Below are 24,366 nucleotides of genomic sequence, written 5' to 3' on the forward strand. Positions count from 1 at the left end.
CAAAATTCCCAAGAAATGCCGGGAGTGACTCCCAAGAACTGAGCTGTGAGTCCCCCAAGCACTGATGGATGTGCTTCCATTCACCCCAAAATCGCTCCATTTTAAGACCGGTTCCTCTCTCTCCTGGTACACTGAGTAAAGTTTTGCTTACAATTAAGAGAGCATATTGTGGTAACCACTGAACCACTAGAGAACAAATCTATCCATTTCTCAAGAGAGGTTTCCTCTTTCCTGAAGCACATGGCAGGTCCAAGTCCCTTATGACAGATCTCCTTTCCCCAGAGCAGATGTCCTCTACCGCCCGGTGACAAACAGAAGATTCATCTGGAGACAACTTAACCTCCTGGCATCCTCCTGACATCCAAAATAGAAGCACAGAGGCTAAGAAACTGCTGTTTGCCTACTGGCTCATACAAGGATGTGTGAAGCATCGATTCAAAAAGGCTGTTACCCTCGCTTCCAAAAAGATTAAGTAACAGGTTTTTTTTTTCCCATAAAAGGGAAGAGCACAAATTAGAAGCTTGGACAATGTTCTTCATTCCCCCTTCTATCTAGATACCCTGTACCCAGCCCCTCAATAGTTTAAGGCCAATGCTAAATACAGAAGAGAAGGGTAAGACTGCCACAAAGCGGGCCAGACTCCTCTGCTCTGCGTCTAGGTCTAGCTGAGTTCCACCTGCAGGCAAGAAGGACTCAACATTCTAACGACTAAGAGCTCGGGGTCACACTCCCATCCTGGGGAGGGGCTTGTGGTTATCAACAAGCAGTTGTCAACATCCAGAATTAGGTGGGCTGGACAAAGAGCCATCCCCCACAGGTGTTGTCTACTTCTACTGCCTCTTGTGCTGCCAGTGACACTTAACCCTGGCTGAACATGGTAGGTGGGAAGCTCCCAATGATTGCCCCAGTCTGTTGGTCAGCACATTTTTTCATGAGCTACTCAAAGTTTTGAGTGACACTTTTCTGGAGGAGTGGGAAAGGGAGACCACAATCAGTGCTTCTCAGGGCTGACTCCTGGCCCTGTGCTCATGGATCACTCCCACCGGTGCTCAGAGGACCCAAACTGGGGTTAAGAAATAAGGAAACTGCCTCAACCCTGGGCTCTCCCTCCAACCCTCGCATGGTACTTCTGTGAGAGAAAAGGGAGTAGCCTTAATCCAGTCACAGCAGCAGGCAAAGGAGAGGCTGGGGGCATCTCAGTGACCTCCCGACTTCTCATTCTGGCATGGAGTTCTAATACTAACTGTTCCTTTAAAGCTCTTTCTAGGCAAGTCAGGATCATTACATCTTCCTTATAGTACTCGGAAAGAAAAAGCTCCAAGGGGAGTCTTTTCCTTTATGTGCAATCCCATCTTTCACAGAAAAACATTTGGTGCTCCCAGAGTTGGCAGCCCTGGGAATTCTCAAATGGGATCCATTATCAGTTTAAAAAAAATTCAAAGGAAAGTCATAATCTTGCTATTTTACCATACTCAGAGGTATGTGGTTTAGCTGTGAGAATAACACATGAAAAACTATATTATCATCTTACGCTACTAGCCATATGTCAGACTTTGTGCTCACTTACCCTATAAGAAGAGGTTAAAGGGAAGAGTCGGGAAATGTCCTTTACAAAGTCACATGCCTGTGCCCACTGCGGGTGCAGGCACTGTCCATGCAGTGTTGACTCAGCTCAGCTGAGCAGCTGGAAATAAAGAAATCAAAAATGCTGATTTTTGTTTTATGAAACTCAGTTTTGTTTTATGAAAACTGAAAAGCGGTTGAATAACAATACAGAAACAGATATAATTATTATTTATAATAATTCTTATAACCAAATCAGTAATTCATGAATTCTAAACATTGATGCACTATTACAAATCTGGATCTACATTTTTGTTTGTTTGTTTGTTTTAGGGTCACACTCATTGGTGCTCAGGACTTAGTCCTGGCTCTGCACCCAAGGATCACTCCTGGTAGGGCTGGAGAGGCCAGGTGTGGTGCAGGGAATTCAAACTGGGATTAGCCGCATATAAGGAAACTGCCTCACCTATATGTCTGAACCCGGTCAGACACGTTCAAGACAAATGCCCTGTCCACTTTCCCCTGCTCCAGCCCCAAGGATAGAAATATATGTAGATGAGATTTTAGCCTATGGAATTAATAGAAAGCAAGTTGTTGATCCAGTTTTCAGGCCTCATCACTACTGCCCGATGCTTAAAGACTCATGCTGATCCTTGTGTTGACTCGCAATTAGTACCTTAAATTCATTCCTCAGAAAGTATGCTTAAAATTGGCTATGAAGTGGATTTCCAAAATAATGCACAGGGATTTAGTCCCCTGATTCCCATTACTGTGATTAAGAGTTGTGACTCTAAATCCCCTTTCAGCAACCGAAAACTCATCAGAGTGACGCTCTGAATCAGAGTGTCAATTAGATAATAAAAACCAAAACTGTGGTCAGATGTAATTAGTTTGATAACAGACTTTTATAGTTTCCCTCATGCCAAGCAAACAAGTTGACCCCTCCGATGATATATACAGAATAATAGTTAGTTGGAACAAAAGAACACAAATCTTGTATCTGAACATTTCTTGTGCTATTTGCTAGTAAGTTGTAATACCGAAAACTGTGCTCCTCTGGGACTGGGAAAACAAGGAAATAAACTCCGGCTCCACATTGCTGGAAATGCAGTCTACTTATTCTTTCATCTTTCATTAGAAAAATAATTCTTTCAAGACTCCAGCTGATCCAGGTGACATCGAAAATGTGTTACTTCTTAAAAAGATGATTCTGACATCAACAGACTTCAACTTGAGTAGCTAGCAGGCAAACTTGCATAAAAGTAAGACAGTTCTTGAAGGATGTTGAGTGTTTATTAGCCTAGACCACCTCTGAAAGAGAATCAAGCTCAGTAGTCCCTGGAGAACCAAAGCCAAGTACCGGAGCGTGGAAGGATGGATGCTCCTTGGTGCCGAGGCCCAGGCCCCTGCTGCGGGATCGGGCGCAGTGGTGTTGAAGGCCAGGTGGAATGATGGCTTGTTACCATTGCTGTTCTTGCCTTTTTAACTTGGGGAGGAACATGATGAAAAGGGAGTAAGAGTAGGTGAAAACGAGATTAGCAAAAATTTCTGCAAGTGACTGGTCTAACATTCCCATCTCTAATTCAAAATTCTTTGATTTTACTCAACTCTCTGAAGAATTATTTCACCATGCTGGTCTGTATTAAAAAGTTGGGCATACACAAGTCAGAAAATTAACTTGTGTGGTTAGGAATGTCAGATCAGCGGGGTCTCTGATTTACAGACACCAGTGCCACCATCAATATGAACTTATCAAGCTTCATATTCAGAGGTGGTGTTATTTTCTAAATGCTGGTATGTGTTCTCATGCATGGATATATGTACCAGAGAATAAAAAAGACAAACTGTAAACTGTAGTGATAATGAAGAAAAACATATTACCCTCCCCATGAAAAATATCAGACTTCATAATGATAATCTGTGGATGTTACATTTAGAAAATTCATGGAACAACAAGGTCACTTCTAAAGAGATTATGAACTGGGAACCAGAATGCTTCTATGAACATACCTTGAAATTTCTGAAATTTCCTTGTAAAAAATATTCACAGAAATTGGTGGGCATTTCTTACGTACAACTCAATTTCTCTCATTTACAACATAAATCATTTAATGTAACATTTGCAACCTTAGAAAGGCAGACATATTTAATCCAAGTCAGTTTATAAATTCCAATTTCACATGGATTAAAAACTGCAGTTAAATTAAGTCACAATAATATCCTGTACATGCATTAAGGCTGGTGACTGCTAAAGTCTCTTGGGTATCTACAAACAGGAAATCACACACAGATTACTGGGCTTGAAGAGTGTCTACATCATTAAAAAAATCTTGCTTTTGCTTTTTTGTTTTTGTTTCGGTGATACAGATTTCAACAGTAACTCTGGAAAACTGTGAAAAATGTTATTTAAAAATATATATGTATATACTACTGCACAATTTCAAAGATGGGATTCATAAATAATGTTGGCTGCACTTATTAATTTTATAACAATTACTGCACTTCCAAGGTGATGCAAATGCGAAGTGACTTATACTCAAGATCAGGCACTAGGAATATCCTTCAGGCGCACTACAATTTTATGTTAGCTGTATTGTACATATATATTTTTAAATGTATGCATTTATACAAACTGTATATGTATGGTATGTTAGAATGTACACATCACTGTTATATAATACACACACCATTGATGCCATTGATGTACACACTAGGATATGCTTTAGTGCAGAGTCTCATTGCATTGATTCCATGTGTTCAAGCTAGTACATAACTTTCCAACTCTTTATTTTTCCAGTACAATCCTCTTTCAACAGTGCGTCTGAGTTTCCATTTGCAATTAGGAAGTTTCTAGAAATGTTTTATTTTGGATTTTTGGGTCACACCCAGAAGTACTCAAAGCTTATTCCTGGCTCTGCTCTCAGGGATCACTCGTGGTGGTGCTTGGGGGACCAGATGGGATGGAACCTGAGTCAGCAGCATGCCAAGGTAAATGTCCTACCTGCTGTACTATTGTTCCAGTCCCTAGAAATATGTTTTAATTGAACCTTTCCTTCATAAATCTGCACATAATTCTGATTCGTATAGACTAGTTACAAATACCAGGACTACATCTGGGTTTCTCTCAGAGATAACTCTAACATTGTAATAAAGATTGAAATACATTAAGGTCATGAAAACTTAAGGTGAGCAGAATTGTGGCAAGTTTCTTAGGAACTAATTGTCTTCAAATAGAAATAATCATAGATGCTCTTCATTAAAATATAAAGGCTCTAGAAGAACTCTGAGCATTGGGTATTTCCAGGGAAGAGGGTTTTCTACTTTCTATGTTTTTGTAGGCTTGGGATTTTTACAGTGAGCATTATTAATTTTATGAGGAAATGAAAGAAAGGTATCTCTACTTTAAATAAAACTAACTAATAGGTTATGAATAAATTTCACAGCCAACAAAAAGAGAACTGTTCCTTACCAAAAATCATCTATGCCAAAGCAAACAAAAGCTGCTACCACAACATGTTCTCCCGATGAAATGAGACATGGTGAGCAGAGGTGCAATCCCTCACCAACCCCCATATGACAAATTTCAAGTTTGGTTGAGGAACCTGGTCACCAAAGTGTCGATAAAAATGCTACTCACACAATTGACCTGATGCTACCTATATGCTTCAATGGGGCTTCAGGGGTAAGTATATAGTGTGGACCACAGAGCCTGCAACTTTAACGATGGGAAAGACCAGAAAGGTGCCCTGGGGATGCCTGGTGAACCCCATTGGGAGTCCCTTTACAAGAGGGTTTAAGGGTTTTATCAGACTTTTTCAAGAGCAGGTAGGACTAAGTGTGGGTCCTCCAAAAAACAACTCAAAATTTCTTAATATAGATTCAATTTTCCAAAATAGATTGAATCATGTACTCTGCCACTAATTTTAGTGAAAAGGGTAAAAAGCACCTCACTTAGAAAAATCTTAAATAAAAATACTGTTAACATTTCTAGATTCTTGAAGTCAAAAACCAAATGCAAATTTCACAAACCCTTTGCTTGATCATCTCAATTTTAAATCACTAAAGTTGTTCAATCTGGTTTGTACCATTTGAATCAATGGTAAGAGCTATGGAATTGATAGGTATCTTATCTCTCACCTACAGATCAGGCTGACAAAAATGTTAGAATTTCAACCAAATCAATGCGATCATCAGTGAAAGCAAGTAACAGTCACCCTTATCAATGTTTGCTGCCGCCGTGGCCTGGGAGGGAGGGTTGCTTCACCCGCCATTACCTTTCTTGGACCATCCTCAGGCCAGCTCAGGAAGCTAAAGGCCTCAGGGAGATTTTTCTGTGTTGTGTTTTTAGAGTATGGTCAGGCCTACCTTCTTTTTCAGAAGCTGTTTTCCATCTCACCAGTATCTTTATATCCAAATACATAGTTAACAAGAACGCTAAATCTGGGACATAACAGGAGACTATATAAGAAATATGTTTCAGACAGAAACTGTAAACAAGATGTCAAAAACTAAAATGTAAACTTAATTATAAAAAGAGGGAAAGAATCAAGGGCAAGACGTAAACATACCAGATGCATCGGATGGAAGCACAATGGCCTTGTTTGTTGGTACCACAAGGAGGACAGGGAGCAATAAATGGCCCTGCACACTGAGCAGCTTGTGGATCCAAGCCTGAATCACACTACCTGGGGGAAAATGCATCAGCGGCCAACCTCGGTGCCTTCTGCACTGAGTGGTTATTTGGGAGCAAAGAGGTCTTTGCTTGACCAACGACACATCTAGATTTCATAGCGAAGGGACTTTTCAGCTAACTTTCTAACTCGGCCAAGAAAATTTGTGAAGAAAGCTGTTGCAGGAAGAAAAGACTTGCTAAACATCAGCCAACAAGTGCCACATGACTTTATAGCTACCACATCACCATGGTAGAACCAAGCTATACTCTGGGCCGGCTGGCTTCGTGGTAGGTCTTGGCTTCTAACTGAGCTTCAAAGCAGAGCCGTGGCTATGTTCATGTGGGTTAGTTTTCAAACACACTATGTTTCTTATCAAATCACAGTGCTATTTTTATACCAGTTTCGGGGCAGGGCAGGGAAGACCTGTGAGAATTGATTCGTTGGCTTATAAATGCATTTAGTTGACAATAAAGTTGGAAGGAAGGGGGATATCAGACAAGAGGCAGGATATTTGGTAACATGCAATCTAGTAAACGCCCAGCACAAAAATAACAGACTTATTGTCATTATTCAATTATCCATTAATACACACAATCAAAAATAATTGGGGAATAGTATATTAATACTGAAAGTAATCAATAGCATAAGAACTAGGTTCATCTTAACTGGCAGTCAAGCTTTCGGTGTGCAGCATTGCACTGGTTCACTAACCCATGAGATTTTGGTTGAATGTTCAAAGAATTCATGGTTTAGCTTTGAGACTGAAAGTGTGTGTGTATGTGTTTGTGTGTGTGTGTATGTGTGTGTGTAACTGTGTAACTGTGTTTTTCTGACCTCTGATCACTTTGTCTAGTCCAGGATTCTGGAAACCAGGCAAAGGAAGTATGTTCTAAAGAGATGTGCTTTGAAGATACATACACAGGGAGCTTCTTACATACACACACATACAAACACACATGCCCTGGGAAATCGTTGGATGCTGAGAAAATGTTCACCGCAGTTTGATAAATGCTGTGGTTGGATTATCAGTAGCACAGTGTCCAGAAATGTTGAGCTGTCCGTGGTGCTGAGGGCAAGTCCGGCTCATGCTGAGGCCCTACGACAGGTGAGCGCTGTTCCGCAGCCAGTGCAGGCCCTGCTGGGAGTACTGGACCAGATGCTCCATGCTGCTGTGCAGGGTCACAGGCCCCATGAGCAGGTCCAGGTCATTGAAGAATTCTAGGGGATGGAGAGAGTCATTAGGTGCCACGGAGGCCATGTGCACGATCCTGAGACTCCAGGAAAAATGCCACTCAAGGTCTCCATAAAACCAAGCATTCTCTGTTCCACACAGGGGCTGGCTTCAGCATCCACTGAGTCAAATAATACCCAGAGAGAGAGAGAACTCCATCAAATATTCGGTCGTCCATTTCTCATTCAACTGATAAGAGCAAAGGGAATGTTCTCATCATACCCCCTCTACCTCCAAGGGATGTTGCCCGCCCTGGCTGGGGCCTTCACCTTCCCTCAACTCCTCCAAGGCTGGAAAGAAGTCAGAGGAGACCAGCCCTGTCACCAGAGAGTAAGTTTCAGACTCTATGCTCAGTATGAAGAGGAAGGAGTGGGAGGGACAAAGATGGATCATGGACAATATCTGTTCCTGCAAAGATCACACGGCTAGTGACTGACAGAAGCAAGCAAATTCATGTGGCTGCTATACCAGCATGACTGGATTACCAAATAACATTCCTTTTGGGCAGGATGGAGTGGGCCCGACTCAGTAGTGCTGAGTTTTTTCCTGGCTTTGTGGGACTCTGGGAAGCATCCGTGGTTTCTAACCTGGTGGCATGTGTGAGGCAAGTGCCTATCTACTGGACTGCTTGGAAATCAATGTCTGGGAGTAAGTTTCCCCAGGTGCAGGTGAAGACAGCCCTTCAGAGAAGGGAGAACAGGCCCCAAGAAGGGGGGCACTCTAGGAATGTAGGGGAAGGGAGCACAGGTTCCGAGAAGGCGGGCATGGGGAGTGTAGGTGCAGGGGGGAGGAGTAGAGTGTGCACGCAGGGGTGGCAGGGGCCTCCACCTCAGCTCTGTCAAGTTTCCTACAGGGAGCTTGGGTTTTGCCCTCATCCCTTTTAGCCACTCAGCCACTGTCCTTTCTTCCAAACTGTCTCACAACAACTCAGGAGTCAGCCTCTGTGGATCCCTGGCACCAACCTCCCTGGCATGCAGCTTGCTCTGTGGGTGCCCGTCTGGATGGTGTGTTATGGCCCTGTGGGGCTATGATCAGTTTCAGGGACTAAGGAGTCTCTTCCCTGTTTGTCACAAGTCCTCATCATGGAGATTATCGGTTTGTCCTTAGAGGCTTATGGTGTACTATGGGAATGAAACCCACACTTAATGGTATGAACGGAGCACAGATTTGGACTCACCCTCCTTGCTGGAGTAAAAAGAACAAATTGGCATTATTCTATTTTTTTGGTGGAGTGGGGCAGAGTTAATTACATCAATATATATATATAATAATTACATTAAAAGAATCTAGACCTGTTCTTTCAAAACTCTCTCCAAAGAAAATAACCAGACTTAGGGCTGAGAGAGTGTACCCCAAGCCATGCCAGGAGTGATCCCTGAGCACAGAGCTGGGAGAAGTCCTGAGCATTGTCAGCTGTAGTGCGTGCATATACATACACAGAAAGACAAATACAGAAAGAGAGAGAGAAGAAAAGAACTAGAAAAATGGACAATGATTTACTTAATAAGAATGTTTATCACAGCAGCCTTTGTAATAGTGGGAAAAACAGGAAGCCAACTAATGCCAACAAGAGGGGATGAAAAATGTGCATTATGATTGCAGAACCATTATTAGAAGTCTATTATAGAATCATCATAGAGGCATTTTTGTAACTAGTGAAACAATGAAATGTCTGGTAGTGACAAAAACTGCATATATAACTGATTTTGGTAAAAATCAGGTCTATTTGGAGAAGACTTGAAAAAACATTAGTGGAATAATAACAATGGTTATGTCTTGTTGATAAGGTTGCTCATGATTAAACAATTATTTCTTTCCATGATTTTCAATACTTTACAAATCTACTCCATGATAAACCTGTGATTCTTTTAAACCAATAAAAACAAACACTGCACTGTAGCACTGTAGCACTGTAGTCCCGTTGTTCATCAATTTGCTTGAGCGGGCACCAGTAACGTCTCCATTGTGAGACTTGTTGTTACTGTTTTTGGCATATTGAATATGCCACGGGTAGCTTGTCAGGCTCTGCCATGAGGGCAGGATACTCTCGGTAGCATGCCGGGGTCTCCAAGAGGGACCAACGAATTGAACCCAGGTCGGCCACCTGCAAGGCAAAAACTCCTGCAGTGATGGGAAAGAGTACAGCAGAGAGGGTACTTGCCTTGCACGGGACTGATCCAGGCTCATCTCTGGCACCCCATATAGTCCCTGAGACCACCAGAAGTGATTTCTGAGTGCAGAGCCAGAAGAAACCCCTGTGGACCACCAGGTGTAGCCCCCAAACCAAAACAAATAAATAAATGAAACATTATTTGCTGCTACATATATGCACTCTTTTCAGTTGTAAATACTAATGATTTAAATAGTAACATCTATACTTGTTAAGCTTCAAGTGTTTCAGATTCTGAATGATGTCTTAGGTCATCTATATCTACATCTAAAACATCTCTCTTTATCTCACACAGACACATACACACATAAATATGCTTGCACACACACATACACATTCATGTACATACACACACGCACACACACATTTATGCACACACACATGCACACACACAAATTCATGCACATACTCACACACACGTGCACACACACACACTCACACGTAGGAGCCTCTGACCGAATCGGAGCTTCCTCAGCAGGACACAGGTCCTGCTTCTTCCTCTAGGACCCGCCCCTGCCCTGCACACCTCTGTTTTCCTTGGCCAGGTTGTCGGCCATCTCCCAGTAGTCGTAGCTGTGGAGGATGCTGTTGGTGATGCTGACGTGATTGGCCGCCATCTGATGGATGCGCTGCGGGATGCTGACGATGGTGGACGGGGACAGGGCACTGGTGTTAGACAGGCTCCCTTGGGACCCCACGGAGCTGGTGGGGGAGGGGTTGGGAGACATGGGGGAGGGGGTTCCCGTGCTCCTGGAGGGGGGTAGAGAAGTGGGATGAGTGGGGGAGAACAGTCTTCAGTGCCCTCCACATGCAGCAACTCAACCGGGGAATGGGAACTTACTTTCCACTGGCCCCCCACGGTGATGGCGCTTGGGCAGCTTTAGATGAATTCTGTGGGAAATAGAAACATTGACACTGGGTGAGCTTAACTGGTGGGCAGTAGGAAACTGTTCTCAGGGGACCACTGAGGGAAAGGACAGCAGATACTGCACATAAAATGCTGCTTCACAGAAACTGGATGGGCAAAGTATACCTACAGGTGGGCAATGGGTTCCTTCTGCTATGCAGTAGTGGTCAGCTGCCTGAGCCCAGCTCCACAGGGGCTGGAATGACCGCTCTCCTCAGTCTTGTCCTTCATCCTAGGCTGAGCCAAATCTTCTGCAAGAAGCTCTACAGCCCAAGCTCTTCCCTACCTCTATTATTGTCTCACTCCCTGGCTTCTGGGCCACACTTGGAGGAATTCAGGTGACTACCAGGTTCCAGGGTTCAGATCAGGTTGTCTGCATGTAGGGCCTTACCCCCAGAGATACCTGCTACCCCTGACATTGCTCTATGTGCTCCTCATTAAAAATAATTTTTTCCAGCTAAACTACTTTGGGAACCAGCAGCTTCTTGCAGAAATGTCTCTAGACTGTGAACTGAGCCACAGCCGCCATCTTATGACAACCACAAAAGGGAGGTACGAGCTTGCAGTGATGCAATTTCTGGCAGAAATTTCCCTGGACTTAGTTACTAAAATACAGAAATCCAAAACCAGCCACGCAACCTCATATCTCTTCATTGTTAGCAATGGAAAACAAATTATCAAATGCTTTCTTTTTAACAGGTCTGACTTTGGGGGGGGGTACTCCAAACAATAATAGTGAGTTTTTTGTTGAAATATTAAATGTAATCAAAGTAAAGAGAAAAGTAAAGTGAAATTTATCAGCTACACAGGCGGGGGGTAAAGGGCAGGGTGAGGAGGAGGTATTCTGGGGTTCCTGGTGGTGGAATATGTGCACTGGATGGGTGTTTGAGCATTGTATAACTGAGACTTAAGCCTGAAAGCTTTGTAACTTTCCACATGGTGATTCAATAAAAAATATAAATTAAATAAAATAATTTTTTTTGTTTTGGGTCACATCCAGCGATGCACAGGGGTTACTCCTGGCCCTACGCTCAGGAATTACTCCTGGCGGTGCTCAGGAGACCATATGGGATGCTGGGAATCGAATCCAGGTCTACCGCATTTAAGGTAAATGCCCTACCCGCTGTGCTATCACTCCAGTCCCCCAAATAAATTATTTCTTAACCCCTGATTTTGTTTTTGTTTGAGGGCCATACCTGGTTTCCTGGCTCTGTGCTCAGGGTTCAGTCCTGGTGTGGCTTGGGGAGAACTCTAGGTGGTTGTGGGGAATCAAACCCAGGTTGGCACATGCAAGGCAAGTACCTTAATCTCTTGGGGCCCTTTAACACCTGATATTTAAATACAGGCCATATCTTCATGAACTGTTAACAAGCAATTAATGTCTAAAATACATATGACATCATTTTTTTAGAATATGTGCTGCAGAAGTGAGCACAATTTTTTTAACTTAAAATTATTTATTTAAAAGAAAGTTTTGGGAACAGAGAGATAATTCAGAGGGTAGGGCACTTACTTTGTATGCAGTCAACCCAGGTTTGATTCCTGGCACCCCATATGGTCCCCTGCCAGGAGTAATCCCTGAGTACAGAGGCAGGCGAAGGCCCTGAGTACTGCCAGGTATGGTCTAATCCCCAAATAAATAAAAATAAATAAAAGAAAGTCTCTCTTGACATTTCTATTCTAATAAAATAGGTTAGAGTATGTGTAATAACTCATTAAACAAGTCTCATTTCAGGGGGAAAGTAGCTCAGAGAACTAATGTTCCTGTTTTGCATGCTGGAGGTATGGGTTTGACCCTTGTACTACATGGGTCACAAGTAACACATGGACTGATAGCTGAGCACTGTGCTGGGAGCAACTTCTGAGTACCTCTTCAAGAGGCCCTGAAGCAGAGAAGAAATCACGATTTCTTTGAATATTGAGGTCCAGGAATAACCAGTTGTTTGTGTCAGGCACTTGAACGTTGCTAATGCTGTTAGATTTCCTCTCTGAGAGTCCAATAATGCTTCTTTATCAGACATAAGTCTGGCGTGGGGGAAAGGTCTCAGATGTTAATATGAATTTTCCATTGCAGAGACAAGAAAATATCCCTCACATGCTTCCCCAGAGACCTTTCTTCTGTGTGAAAAGAGTTTAAGGTTATTTTCACAAAGTTGTAACTATTGTCCAGCAATTATTTATTTTGGCTTTCCGCAGGATGAGAGGTGGTGATGGGGATTTGAACAAGGTCAGGTGGGATGCAAGGCAAGTGCCTGGATTATCCTTCTGAAAATCTCTGGATTTTCAGTTTTTAGTAGAATCCTCGAAGTGGCACAAAATGATCTTCTATGTGACAATTCTGTGGTTGCCTCAGATCTTTTTTCCTGTTGCTCAGCTTAATGACTAAGAAAACGGGGCACCCACCTCATACCTGCAGAGGCAGCTACAGAATGATAAAGCACATTTATAAGAGATAAACTCATCCCTGAAGGGTTTTGTAATCTATGAACCAAAAGTTGCATTTAATACCAGTTGACTTTTGGAGGGGAAACAGAGTTTTGGAGAGGAAGGGGAGTTTGGGGGCCACACCTGGTGGTGCTGAGGTCTTATTTCTAGCTCTGTGCTCAGGGATCACTGCTGATGGTACCTGGAAATTGTGCCAACACATCAAACTTGGGGCTGCTGGTTATAAGGCAAGTGCCTTATACCCTCTCTGGCCCCAGGAAATGGACTTGCAGGCAATATTCTCTACCTACTCTGAAAATACTGGTAAACTGCATATGTACACTAAGACCTTTATGTATACTAAGACCTAAGACCTCAAAAGTGCTGTTGTAGGAGCCAGAGAGAGAGAGAGTACAGTGGTTAAGGCACTTGCACGTGGCTGGTGCAGCAGAATCTGGAGCAGTGCTTGAGCATGCCACAGGTGGATCTCAGACCAAAAAATTTTGCTGTAAGATCTGTCTGTGGCTTATAGACTTCCACTTTTGCCTTTACTCAATTTTAGTCTCTTGAAGAACTCTCTTCAGTATTAGCTCTTAGAGTCCGTATTAAAAGAAAAGAAAAAGAAAAAGATCAGCTACAACCTGAGCACTCCAGCAGAGGGAAAGGACAAGTGTCCATTCCTGCCACTGTGACATGGTTTGTGGCTGAGTGGCCGTTACTCTACATGCAGGTGCAGGAAGGGCGCAGAGGGCTGGCATGGCCATCATGGGATGTAGGATATCATTGGTTTGTCCTTTTGCCCTTGCTACAAGGAGCTTAGGTTTATCGGGTTACACCCATTACAGTGCTCCCGAGTCACTCCCATTCCTTTGTTTATCTGTAACCACTTCTCTATGCTATCTCCTCCAACCAGTTAATCAGCTTTTCCCCCTAATCAGACTCTATTAACTTGTAAGGCCAGATTCCCTAGAAATCTATGATTTTATATATATGAGTGAAATATTGTCTTTATCCTCTCTTTATGTCTTTTGAATAGTTTACTTTAAAGCAATGTTCTTTTTGTATAGACACCAGAAGACAGTTAATGTTATGCTTTTGTAACTTGGGATTTAATTGGTTTCGAATATTATTCTCTCCTGGGCATCTGCTTTCTTTTTCTTTTTTTTTTTTCTTTTTGAGTCTCACCTGGCGATACACAGGGGTCACTCCTGGCTCTGCACTCAGGAACTATTCCTGGCAGTGCTCAGGGGACCATATGGGATGTTGGGAATCGAACCCAGGTTGGCTGCGTGCAAGGCAAACGCCCTACCCGCTGTGCTATCATTCCAGCCCCGGCATCTGCTTTCTTGACTTAAGCCTCAGTTGCCCTTAGTTCCTAGCACCCCAAAAGCAGGGTCCTGATGAGGGACTAAAAGGATCCAGGGCAAGCTGTGAGCTACTCTGGCATCGATATGGGCCAGGCCAAAGCACCACGATTCTTAACTGTAAGTTAAGAATTTGATCATGGACAAATGCTGCCATAACCCAAAGGTAACGACAAGACTAGGATCCTGCTAGGGATAGGAAAGAAAGACTAATCTGGTCTGAGCACTGTAGTCTGAGATCGAGATGACCCCAGGAGAGCAATTCTATAAGTTTAATGTATCTCTTATTGTGTCCATACAAAATGACTAATATTATGAATGCATGCTTGTTGGACTAAGGAGAGGAGAAGCACACCCATATTTACCCATAGGCCAGTCGTCTTGCTGGATAAGAATCTGTCTTTGAAGTCGCTTCCCCTGAGGGAAGGACCTACATCTGCTGATTGTATGATGACACCTATGTGTAAGCCCCAGCCCTTCATGCTTGGGGATTTAACTAGGCTGTAAGAGTGGGCTGGAGGGATCCAGATCCAGAGCCAGAGGCAGGAGAAGGAGAATGACAGAGGCAGAAAGAGAATGATGAGAGATCGAGAAGGAGAAAGAAGCAGGAGGAGAATCAGAGGAGAATGGAGATGGGAATGGAATAAACTACAACTGACACCAACCAGCCTGGCCTTCATTCCTTCCTTGCCTGCCCATCTCCATCAGCCTCCCGGGATGGGGGAAGCAGCGTGAGACTACAGACGGGAACACAGGCGAAGGAGGGAGAGATAGAGCCCTGGTGCCCTTTTTTGTGTTTACACAATGGGAGACTAATGGCCTTAGGTGAGGTGGAAGGGTAGAGTGTGGGGGCCCTGGGTATGGCTCAAAGACTGTGGTTTCCTCTTTCTACAGATGCAGGAGAGCAAGAGATCCAGAAATCTCAAATGAATTATTACCCCAGGTCCCCCTCTCACCAGACTTTACAGAAAATTTATTTTTTTCTCTCTTTTTTTAAAGAGTACTATCCAAGAGAGAAGAAAAGCACCTACCATAGAGGCAGGCAGGGGGTAGAGGGTGGGAGGTGATGGGAGAGAACCTGGGGACACTGGTGCTGGGAAATGTATACTGATGGAGGGATGGGTGTTGGATACTATATGACTGAAATCAAATCATGAACAGCTTTGTAAAAATAAATAAATTAGTGTAAAAAGAAGAGCACTCTCCAAGTGAAAAATGATTCCTTTCTCTGAGATGAGTACAACCTGACACGGTTTGCAAACCTATCCTATATTCACACAGGCTAGTCCCCCAGTGCCTCCAGGTTCCAACCACTAGTGGTTAAAAAACACTTTATTAAAAATTCAACCAGCTACTGGAGACAGCTAAAATGAAGTTTTGAGCAGTCAGTTCTAAGAAGCAGGAGTTCTCAGTGACCGTGAGAGATCTATGTTAGTTAGAAAGAGGAATTCCTTGGACAATGGAATGAGTAACTGGATCATGTTTCTCTTGATGCCATAAAATAATGGACAAAGGCATGGGGATGATTAGGCGGGCCTGCAACACCCATTTCTGAGCCCTGAAAGGCCACAGATCTGCCACAGGTGGGATTAGTGTGGCTATCACTGGCTTCAGTATGAGCCTCAAAGAAACAGCTTCTGTGCTTCCTCAAAAATGTCCTTGACAGGGAGGCAGTGAACAAAAAGCAGTGCGGCACGTCAGCCACCCATACCTTGAAGTAGTCGATAAGTGCTTTTGAATACTTGACAGCATGGTCCCTTTTGAGCCGGAACATCCGCCAGTAAAGGAGTGCGAGGCATCGGTAGCTGCAGCAAAGAGAAAGGTGTTCTGAAGAGCGTGCACATTTTTGCTAAGAAAAGTTAAAAATATTTGTGGTTTCTAGGATTTATCTATGTATATATTCACATACACACATATACAGATATACACACAAGTGTCATGGAACAATAATAAACCCAGACATAGGTATATATCTATAAATATATGATATTCCTTTAAAAATTATCTGTAACAATATACCCAGATGTATCTATCTACAAATATATTATATTCCTTAAAAAATCTTTAAAATACCCAAGGATTACTTCGAAATAAAATATGCACTATAGCACTGTTCATCAATTTGCTTGAAAAGGCATTAGTAACTCCATTGTGAGACTTGTTACTGTTTTGGGCATATCGAATACGCCACAGGTGGCTTGCCAGGCTCTGCCATGCAGGTGGGATATTCTTGGTAGCTTGCCGGGTTCTCCGGGAGGGAAGGAGGAACTGAACCTGGGTTGGCCACGTGCAAGGCAAACACCCTACCTGCTATGCTATCACTCCAGTCCCGAAATAAAATCACCATATGATTATTTGTATTAATTGGCTTTCCTGTTTCCTCATGGGCCCTGGGTTGGACGTTTTCGTCCTCTACCACTAGGGGACAGTGTCTCTCCATGGTGGGACTGAGATGTGCTGTGCTCACCAGATGAGTTTCAGGGAGTTACCGGCTCATTTCTGTCCGACCACAGACTTTGCTAGCTTTGGCTCTGCTGAAAAAGAATAGCTCTTCCACCTTTTTTTTTTATTCCCTTCACTCTCAAATTACTGGACTACAACTAGTTCAAATAATAACAGACATAAATGTGCTTTATAAACAATAAAAACTACACTGGGTAAAACTATCATTTTTGTTTTATAAGCTCTGGCATGCTTATAAAATGTGCATGGATGTTTGCACACAAGTGGTATCTGTCTTAAACTAACAATCAATCATCATTAATTTACTAATCTCAATACAGAACATGAAATATCTATTTCCTGCGATATAAATAATCTTGGTGTTTGTTGTTGGGCTTTTGTTTAGACTGGGGTAGCCACACCCAGCTGTGCTCAGGACTTACTCCTGGTTCTGTGCTCAAGGGTCACTTCTGGTAGTGCTCAGGGGACAACAGGCATTGACCCTGGACGGACTGTAGGCAAGGCAAGTGCCTTAACCTCTCTACTAGGTCTCCAGTCCTTTCCCAGGCATTTTCCATGTACAGTTACTAATTCAGATCTGCTTTTGACAGGCTAGAATGCCAACATACCAGTGTAACTTGATAGTCTCTTCCTAGCACCCAAACTCCGAATGATATGATGACATGAAATACCGAGACTCTCTTTTATGTAGGTTACTCTTAAATCTCCCCCCCCTCCCACTTCCCCACTAGATTCTCTGACTTGACCATCAGATTCTAGAGTGAATTATGAACCTGGACAGAGAAAAAAGACGTTATCTCTAGTACAGGAGGACTTAGAGAGGGGAGTTCTGTGATTTTCAGTAATGGGCTGAGGGAGTAGATACAATGGAACTAGGTACAATGGGGAATTGATTATTCCAATCACATAATTATCTTAACAGAGAAAATTCTATTACATATTATTTTTTTAAAAAAACTTTCATTATATAAGCACTATGGACTCAGATTAGTGTGCTGAGAACTTTCAGGCAGGAATTCTTCAAATTTTTCCACTTGGGACCTTCTTTTCTCGTGAGAAATGCACACGGGTACATGTGCTGCCACAAACACTATTGATTCATTATGTTTGGATTTTGAATTAATTTTTTGTTGCTGAGTGCTCCAAAAACTTCGTACTCTTGCAGAATTTTCTACAACCCCTCCCCACCTTCAGGTATGTGAGTGACCCCATCTGAAATCGTGACCCAGTTTAAGATGCTGCATCTAAAGGCATCTCGGATTCAGAGACATGAATCCCACCTTTAAAGAGACAGATGAATTAGTTTGATTGCATCTAAAATGTTAAACACAAGGGAAATTATATTTGGCACAATTCACATTCTAATTATCAAAACATAGAGCTGATTCTAAAACACAAACACATAGGAAAAATAATCCTTAGGAAAGGTGCTTATGAATTTCCAATTGCTTTGAGTCTGCCTCAAGTGTGGGGTAGCAGTAAGATAGAGGAGGTGGAGGGGGGTGGTGAGCATCCCACCCACCATCAGAAAGGCACTTGGTTTGCATATCAGAAGGCTCTGAGTAGGTCATGCATTTCACACCTGCTTTGCCAATGCAGGAGCTATTTTAAGCTGATGGGAAACACTTACCATAATGCAGCCAGTTGTTTATCCTCTGGAGTGGCATTGGGACCTGAGTGGGTTTTTAGTCTCATAGCATACCTAGAAAAAACAAAAGGGAAACTAATGAGTAAGAGTTTCATCCTAAGAATTGAATTCTTAATCCTAAGAACTATGTTCTTCCTTCCCAATGCTTAGTTTATTTTTTAATACTCTTTGCTGATGATTATTTTTAAGAACTCACTGATGTAGCCCCATTTCCCCTCAGCATTACATTTCTGTGATAACGAATCAGGACGACTTTTATTGAGTTTTTTTCCTGCTCTTTAACAAGACGACTCCAAAAGCTACAGAAAGTCAAGAGGGACATCAGCTCAGGAGTTTTTCATGCCTGGGTTAGGTTAGGGTTAGGGTTAGAGAATGCCCCAATGTCACTGTCAAGAGAACCATATCAGCTGGGTTTGGGTGCTACTAGGATTCAGCCCTGGGCACCAGAAGGAAATTTACTAGACAGCGGAGTCAGTGTTTTTGGGACTCTGAAGTATTCTAGGAACTCCACACATTTCTCTGAAACCAGGCAACTGTGGGCTTTTCTTTCTTCTAAGAAGTCACCCAATTAATACTGCAGACTCCTTGAGAGAACAAAGTCAACTGTGGAAAAGTTAGGGAGTCCTGAAATCAGTGGGAAACAGATGGATGAGTCTGTATTCTTTGGCTTATTTGGCTTTCTTAACTTACTATTATTATTATTGTTGTTGTTGTTATTTTTTAAATGACCAATACCTAGCATTGTCACAAGGAGTTACTGAGAGTATTTGTAAAGCCCAGGGCAAGTTGGGCTAGTTTGTTGCCAACTGCTCAAGGAAGGCCCCTGGCACTGTATTATCTCGATAATATGCAGATTCTGCAGTGCCTTGAGGGAGTCTCAGATTTTTCAGAGAGGTTAGTTTATTACAATATATCCACATTTTTGTTCTTGCATTTTTTCCTGATGTCTCAAGAGTCATTTATTATTTTCTTTCTGTGAGGAATTTCCACTAGCCAGTCTTTAGGGTAGTCAGAGAAAACATGAAACTTTCAGTTTCCCTTCTCCCATTCCCTCCTGAAGAATCTTGTTATTATTACTGAATGCAGACATCACGATTTAACAAGTGGGTTTTTAAATAGTTTAAATTTTTTTTCACCACCTGAAAAAATCATGCCACTTCCTCTGGCCTCCACAGTACAACTGGCATTCCTCTAAAGCTAATGGATCACTGCTTTCTGGCTCTTTAGAATTTTGGGGGTTTACTTTTCTAAAATATAGTTATTATTTTATTATATTAATATTACCATGTATTTCTTTGGTTTATGCTATAGGGATTTTTCTACAGTTTCTTTCTTTCTTTTTTTTTATTGAACCACTGGGAAATACAAAGCTTTCATGATTGAGTTTCAGTCATACAATGATGGAACACCCATCCCTCTACCAGTGTACATTTTCTACCACCAATGTCCACAGTACCCTTCCTGTCACCCCACCCTGACCCCAACCCCTGCCTCTATGACAGGCAATTTCCCTTTAACTCTTTCTCTACTTTTGGGGATTATGGTTTACAATACAGATACTAAGAGGCTATCACGTTTTGTCCTTTATCTACTTTCAGCGCACATCTCCCATCCCGAGTGATCTCTCCAACCATCACTGACTTAGTGACCCCTTCTCTATCCCAGCTGCCTTCTCCTCCAGCACATGAGGCAGGCTTCCAAACCATGGGGGTAATCCTCATTGCCCTTGTTTCTACTACCCTTGGGTGTCAGTCTCATATTATTATTTTTTATAATATGAAAAAATTATTCCACAAATGAGTGCAGTCCTTCTATGTCTGGCCTTCTCCTTCAAAACATGAATCTTATGACAAAACTCAGCAGGATGATGGGATCAACTAACTCCCTCAATGGTTTCTTAAAGTCATGAAAGGTGTCTTCCCAGGTCTCCAGCGCGACATAAGAATCTCCTACCTAGCCCCTTGGCAAGTCTCTGTCAGAAATGCTGCTTTCCTCACATTACATGTCTTGCTCCAGGCTGGGTGCCTGTGTCGGCCTCAGCTCAGAGTTACATGGTTCCCTCTGAGAAGATTTTCATAAATCCCCAGAAATCTCTTTCTTTTCTAAGTAGCTCTGACTCATTTTTCATGTAGTTAAAATTCAGATAATACTAATCTGAATCAGATTTTTTATTTTAAAAGAAAAATCAGGTTAGATTGGGCTCAGAATCCGCCACTTCCTAATAGGGTGGCATGGGCATGTCACAGTTTACATAGCCTCAGTTTTTTGCCACAATCAGGCACACAGAGGCAAAAAAGCCTGGGTGTAGGGAAGGGCCTGGCAAAATCTTACTTTCATATTTGGGGGCGTGAACATTGGTTACTGACAGCGGAAGGTCTAGGCTGCCTTTTCCCCAGTGTTCTCAGTATTTCTGGGCACTCCTCATCTCCTGCCCCGTCCCCAGCAAGGACACAACTGTCACCTGATGAGCTCCACCGTTTCCGAGTACATCGTATATGGGGATTTGGACTCCATCGGGCCTTGTTCCATGGCATTTCCGCACTCGATGAATGCCAGGGCTGCTTCTGCGTAGTTCAAAGCCTTCCCGAACTTCTCCACCTGACCAACACAGCAAACAGACCTCCCTTAAGTACGGTTTTTGCACATGGCACAGAGACAGTGCTGACATGGATAAACTTGGCTTTCCTCAATCCTGTAAAGGAACCTAAGACGGACACATTACGCTTCCTTCTCTAGTTGTTCCCCCACATTTCTTCAGATTCAGAATCAGGGTGTGAATGGTGATGCACAGAAACTTGGGATCCACAGAGCCAGTGCCATGGGCTGCCTCAGGCCTGCGTGACAACCCTGCTGGTTTGCCCTGTGGAACCTCTCCTGGTCGGGCAACTTCATCCTTTGGTCTTACCTCCTATGCAGTGCTAAAGATACACTGGAACTCAGTAAATCTGATCCCCAAAAAGACTTTTCTTAATTCATTTTCTACACCCCAGCTTTGATGGTTTAAGATCAGGTTTATTATCTTTAACCTTTCTGACACTTACATCTCCATACTTCCCTATTATTCCTTTTTTTATACATTGTTTGTAAATAATTAGGACCGCATTTAACGATAAGAGTGAGAAGAGGAAAAAGAAGGAAAAGTTAAGGCACGATCTTTCCAGCTTATCCAGAACGGGCTCAGATCTGAAGGCTTGTAATCAAGATTTTTTGATATTATCTGTAGATAATCTAAATTTGTTCATCTATTTCTGTTATCCGAGTCAAGAACCAGCTTTATGTTTTAGTTCTCATACATATAAAAGTATACATCAAGTTTTTGGTTGCTGCTTTCTGTGACTTGATCTGGATTGCAAAATCTCCCTAATTTTCAAGTATCCATTAATAAATCAAAACAAAATCATACAAATTAACTACTAATCTAAGTTTTGCCTCAAAAAAAATTCTCACTAGTAACGATAGCACTGTATATCACTGTTGTCCGTTGTTCATTGATTTGCTCGAGCGGGCACCAGTAATGTCTCCATTGTGAGACCTGTTACTGTTTTTGGCATATAGAATATGCCATGGTTAGCTTGTCAGGCTCTGCCATGTGAGCAAAATACTCTCGGTAGCTTGCTGGGCTCTCCGAGAGGGACAGAGAAATCGAACCTAGGTCTGCCCCATGCAATGCAAACGCCCTACCTGCTGTGCTATTGCTCCACTCCCACTAGTAACAATACACTGGAAAGTAGAAATGTAAACCAAAACTCTTTCACTATAATCAGAATGTTAAACTTAAATCACTAATAAGCCAGAGCAGTGTATCTTAATCTTTCTCCAACTGTGGCATCCGCCCAACCATATCACTCCTCTGTCCTACTGGTGGATCCTCATTTACATGATCTTCATCTGTGGTCTCCTGGAATACCTAGTGGCCTAGAGTAGGGCCCTGGTTGAGAAATGCCAGACTAGAGAGTAAAATTTTTTGGCAGCATTATTTAGGTTAAGATGTTATGTAAATTCAACAAGCATTTTAAGTACGCAGTTATGTTTTATATGTACTTGACACAAAAGCTCCTCCTAGAAGTATCTATGTGCCTCTGAAGAGAAAAACGTGTAGCCATAGGTTGGTTCAACATGCAAGGAAGTTTGTGATGAACTAACAAAATGCAAAGCAAGGAGTCCAAGTCACAATGTGACATGGGAAGGGAGAAGGTGACAGGGCTACAGAGAGACATGAACTGGACACGGGAAGAATGACGCGCTGGGCCACATATGTGGAAGACATGAGGGGTGAGTGTGTTTGACAGCACATTGGTGAGTCAGAGGGGGCTGTGAGTATGTAAAGGTCCTGGTGCACAGGCATCTCCCTGGCATGTGATTAGGTGTGAGCAGATGAGTGCAGACAGCAGGGCAATCTGGCCGGAGCAGCGTCCAGAGCAATAAGGTGGGCATTATGGCAGTGAATGATTCAGTCACAAAATTTTAAAAATCAAAGCTCATAGCCAATAGCTGATGACCAAGAATGAGTAGCTATGAGTGACCAACACTCTCTATGAGATTGTGGGGTGGAGGACAATAGCTGTCCCCCTCTATTTACCTTCTCTGCTTTATAATAGTCTGATTTATTCCCTCATACTCAAGTGTTCCTAGACAATGATCTTCACAGAGATGCTTGTGGGAGGTGTTAGCAACACTGGGAGAGAGGCACTGTCATGGGCGATGCAACTTCGACCCAGGAATGAAACTCTAAAGGTCATTTGTAAAGCTTTGCTCATCCCATCATCCTCATCTTACTTAAGGGCACCAGAGAGGAACAGAATTGAAATGACTAGGCAGGAGTGACTGGAGATGACTGGAGGATGAAACAACTGTATGATTCTTTCAGCAAAGATGCATTTGCCTAAAAACAGCACATAGGAAATTATCTAAGCGAGAAAAGTTACTCTTTGAAAATATCAAATCATGGTGACTTTTGCTCTGGGTTGTAGAGCTTTAGAGGAAGGATCATTATGGCAGATGCATGTGAATAACATGGGGGTTTTCAAAAAAAGGATTTGATCCTGGGACCAAACGGTCCTGGCTAACAAGACAAAATGGAACAAAAACCAAAACCAAAACCCCCAAACCCTATTTTTTCTACTTTTTAAAAATGAAGGAAAAAAACTAGGACCTATTGACTGCACTGCCTCTAGTTACTATTCAAACCTTAAGATTTAATTGAAATATTCATTTATCCAGGGCTTTCTCCAAGTCAGACATTATTGGTTGAAGTAATAATTTATTGGGCTATGAACACTTGATTATATAAACATTTCTCCATTTAACAGACCCAGCCATCCTTGTAATAGATTTTATAATTACCCTAGCTATATTGCCCCAATGATGAAGCTGAAATACAAACATAATTTGGAAGACTGTATCTGGAAAGAAAGGGTCTTACCATTGCATCTGCTTTATGCTTCATCCGTTTAGCTTCTTGCATAAAATAATCTGCACTGCGTGGCCTAACGGGAGAATAATATTTAATGTCATTATTGTGTGAGATCCTTTGAAAATATTCATTCCTTTATTCCAAACTTGATGACAAGTCTAAAAATCTGCTTAATATGTAATCAAGTATATTTTGTATTTTCAGATTACTGTCTCTGTAAATCGCCACAAGTATATTTCTCTGAAATTAGCTATTAAAAACACTCAAAATATGTGCTGTTAGTCGACATTTACAGTGATTTTCACATGGTTCCCCATTGCCTAATTTGTGAAAAAGACTTTTTATTTTATTGCATAGTTAAGAAGACAAGTGAGAAATCTTATTTCATATGATGCTAATACAAAAAAATCCCTCTTAATGTAAAGACTGTAAATATAGGACCAAAACCCAAAGAAATATTTATGTTAGTAGATTGTGTACATTTTTGAAAACAAGTATCATTTATATGCA

At 42.3% G+C, this 24,366-nt stretch overlaps 1 protein-coding gene across 8 annotated transcripts in view; it reads right to left on the minus strand.

Annotated features, from left to right (window-relative positions):
• Positions 1–1,760: 1,760 nt before the first annotated feature.
• Positions 1,761–24,366, minus strand: part of AFF3 (ALF transcription elongation factor 3) — a 602,210-nt gene continuing 579,604 nt past the window's right edge. For all 8 annotated transcript variants that reach the window (XM_055122984.1, XM_055122987.1, XM_055122986.1 and 5 more), the window contains 7 exons: positions 23,866–23,929; positions 20,905–21,041; positions 18,426–18,497; positions 16,044–16,137; positions 10,479–10,528; positions 10,164–10,387; positions 1,761–7,454 (listed from right to left, as the gene is read on the minus strand). In XM_055122984.1, coding sequence (XP_054978959.1) covers positions 7,333–7,454; positions 10,164–10,387; positions 10,479–10,528; positions 16,044–16,137; positions 18,426–18,497; positions 20,905–21,041; positions 23,866–23,929 — 763 coding nt within the window. In that variant the 3' untranslated portion in view covers positions 1,761–7,332. The remainder of the gene's footprint in view (positions 7,455–10,163; positions 10,388–10,478; positions 10,529–16,043; positions 16,138–18,425; positions 18,498–20,904; positions 21,042–23,865; positions 23,930–24,366) is intronic.

This window comes from Sorex araneus, chromosome X, assembly GCF_027595985.1.
Source record: "Sorex araneus isolate mSorAra2 chromosome X, mSorAra2.pri, whole genome shotgun sequence".
Taxonomy (NCBI): domain Eukaryota; kingdom Metazoa; phylum Chordata; class Mammalia; order Eulipotyphla; family Soricidae; genus Sorex; species Sorex araneus.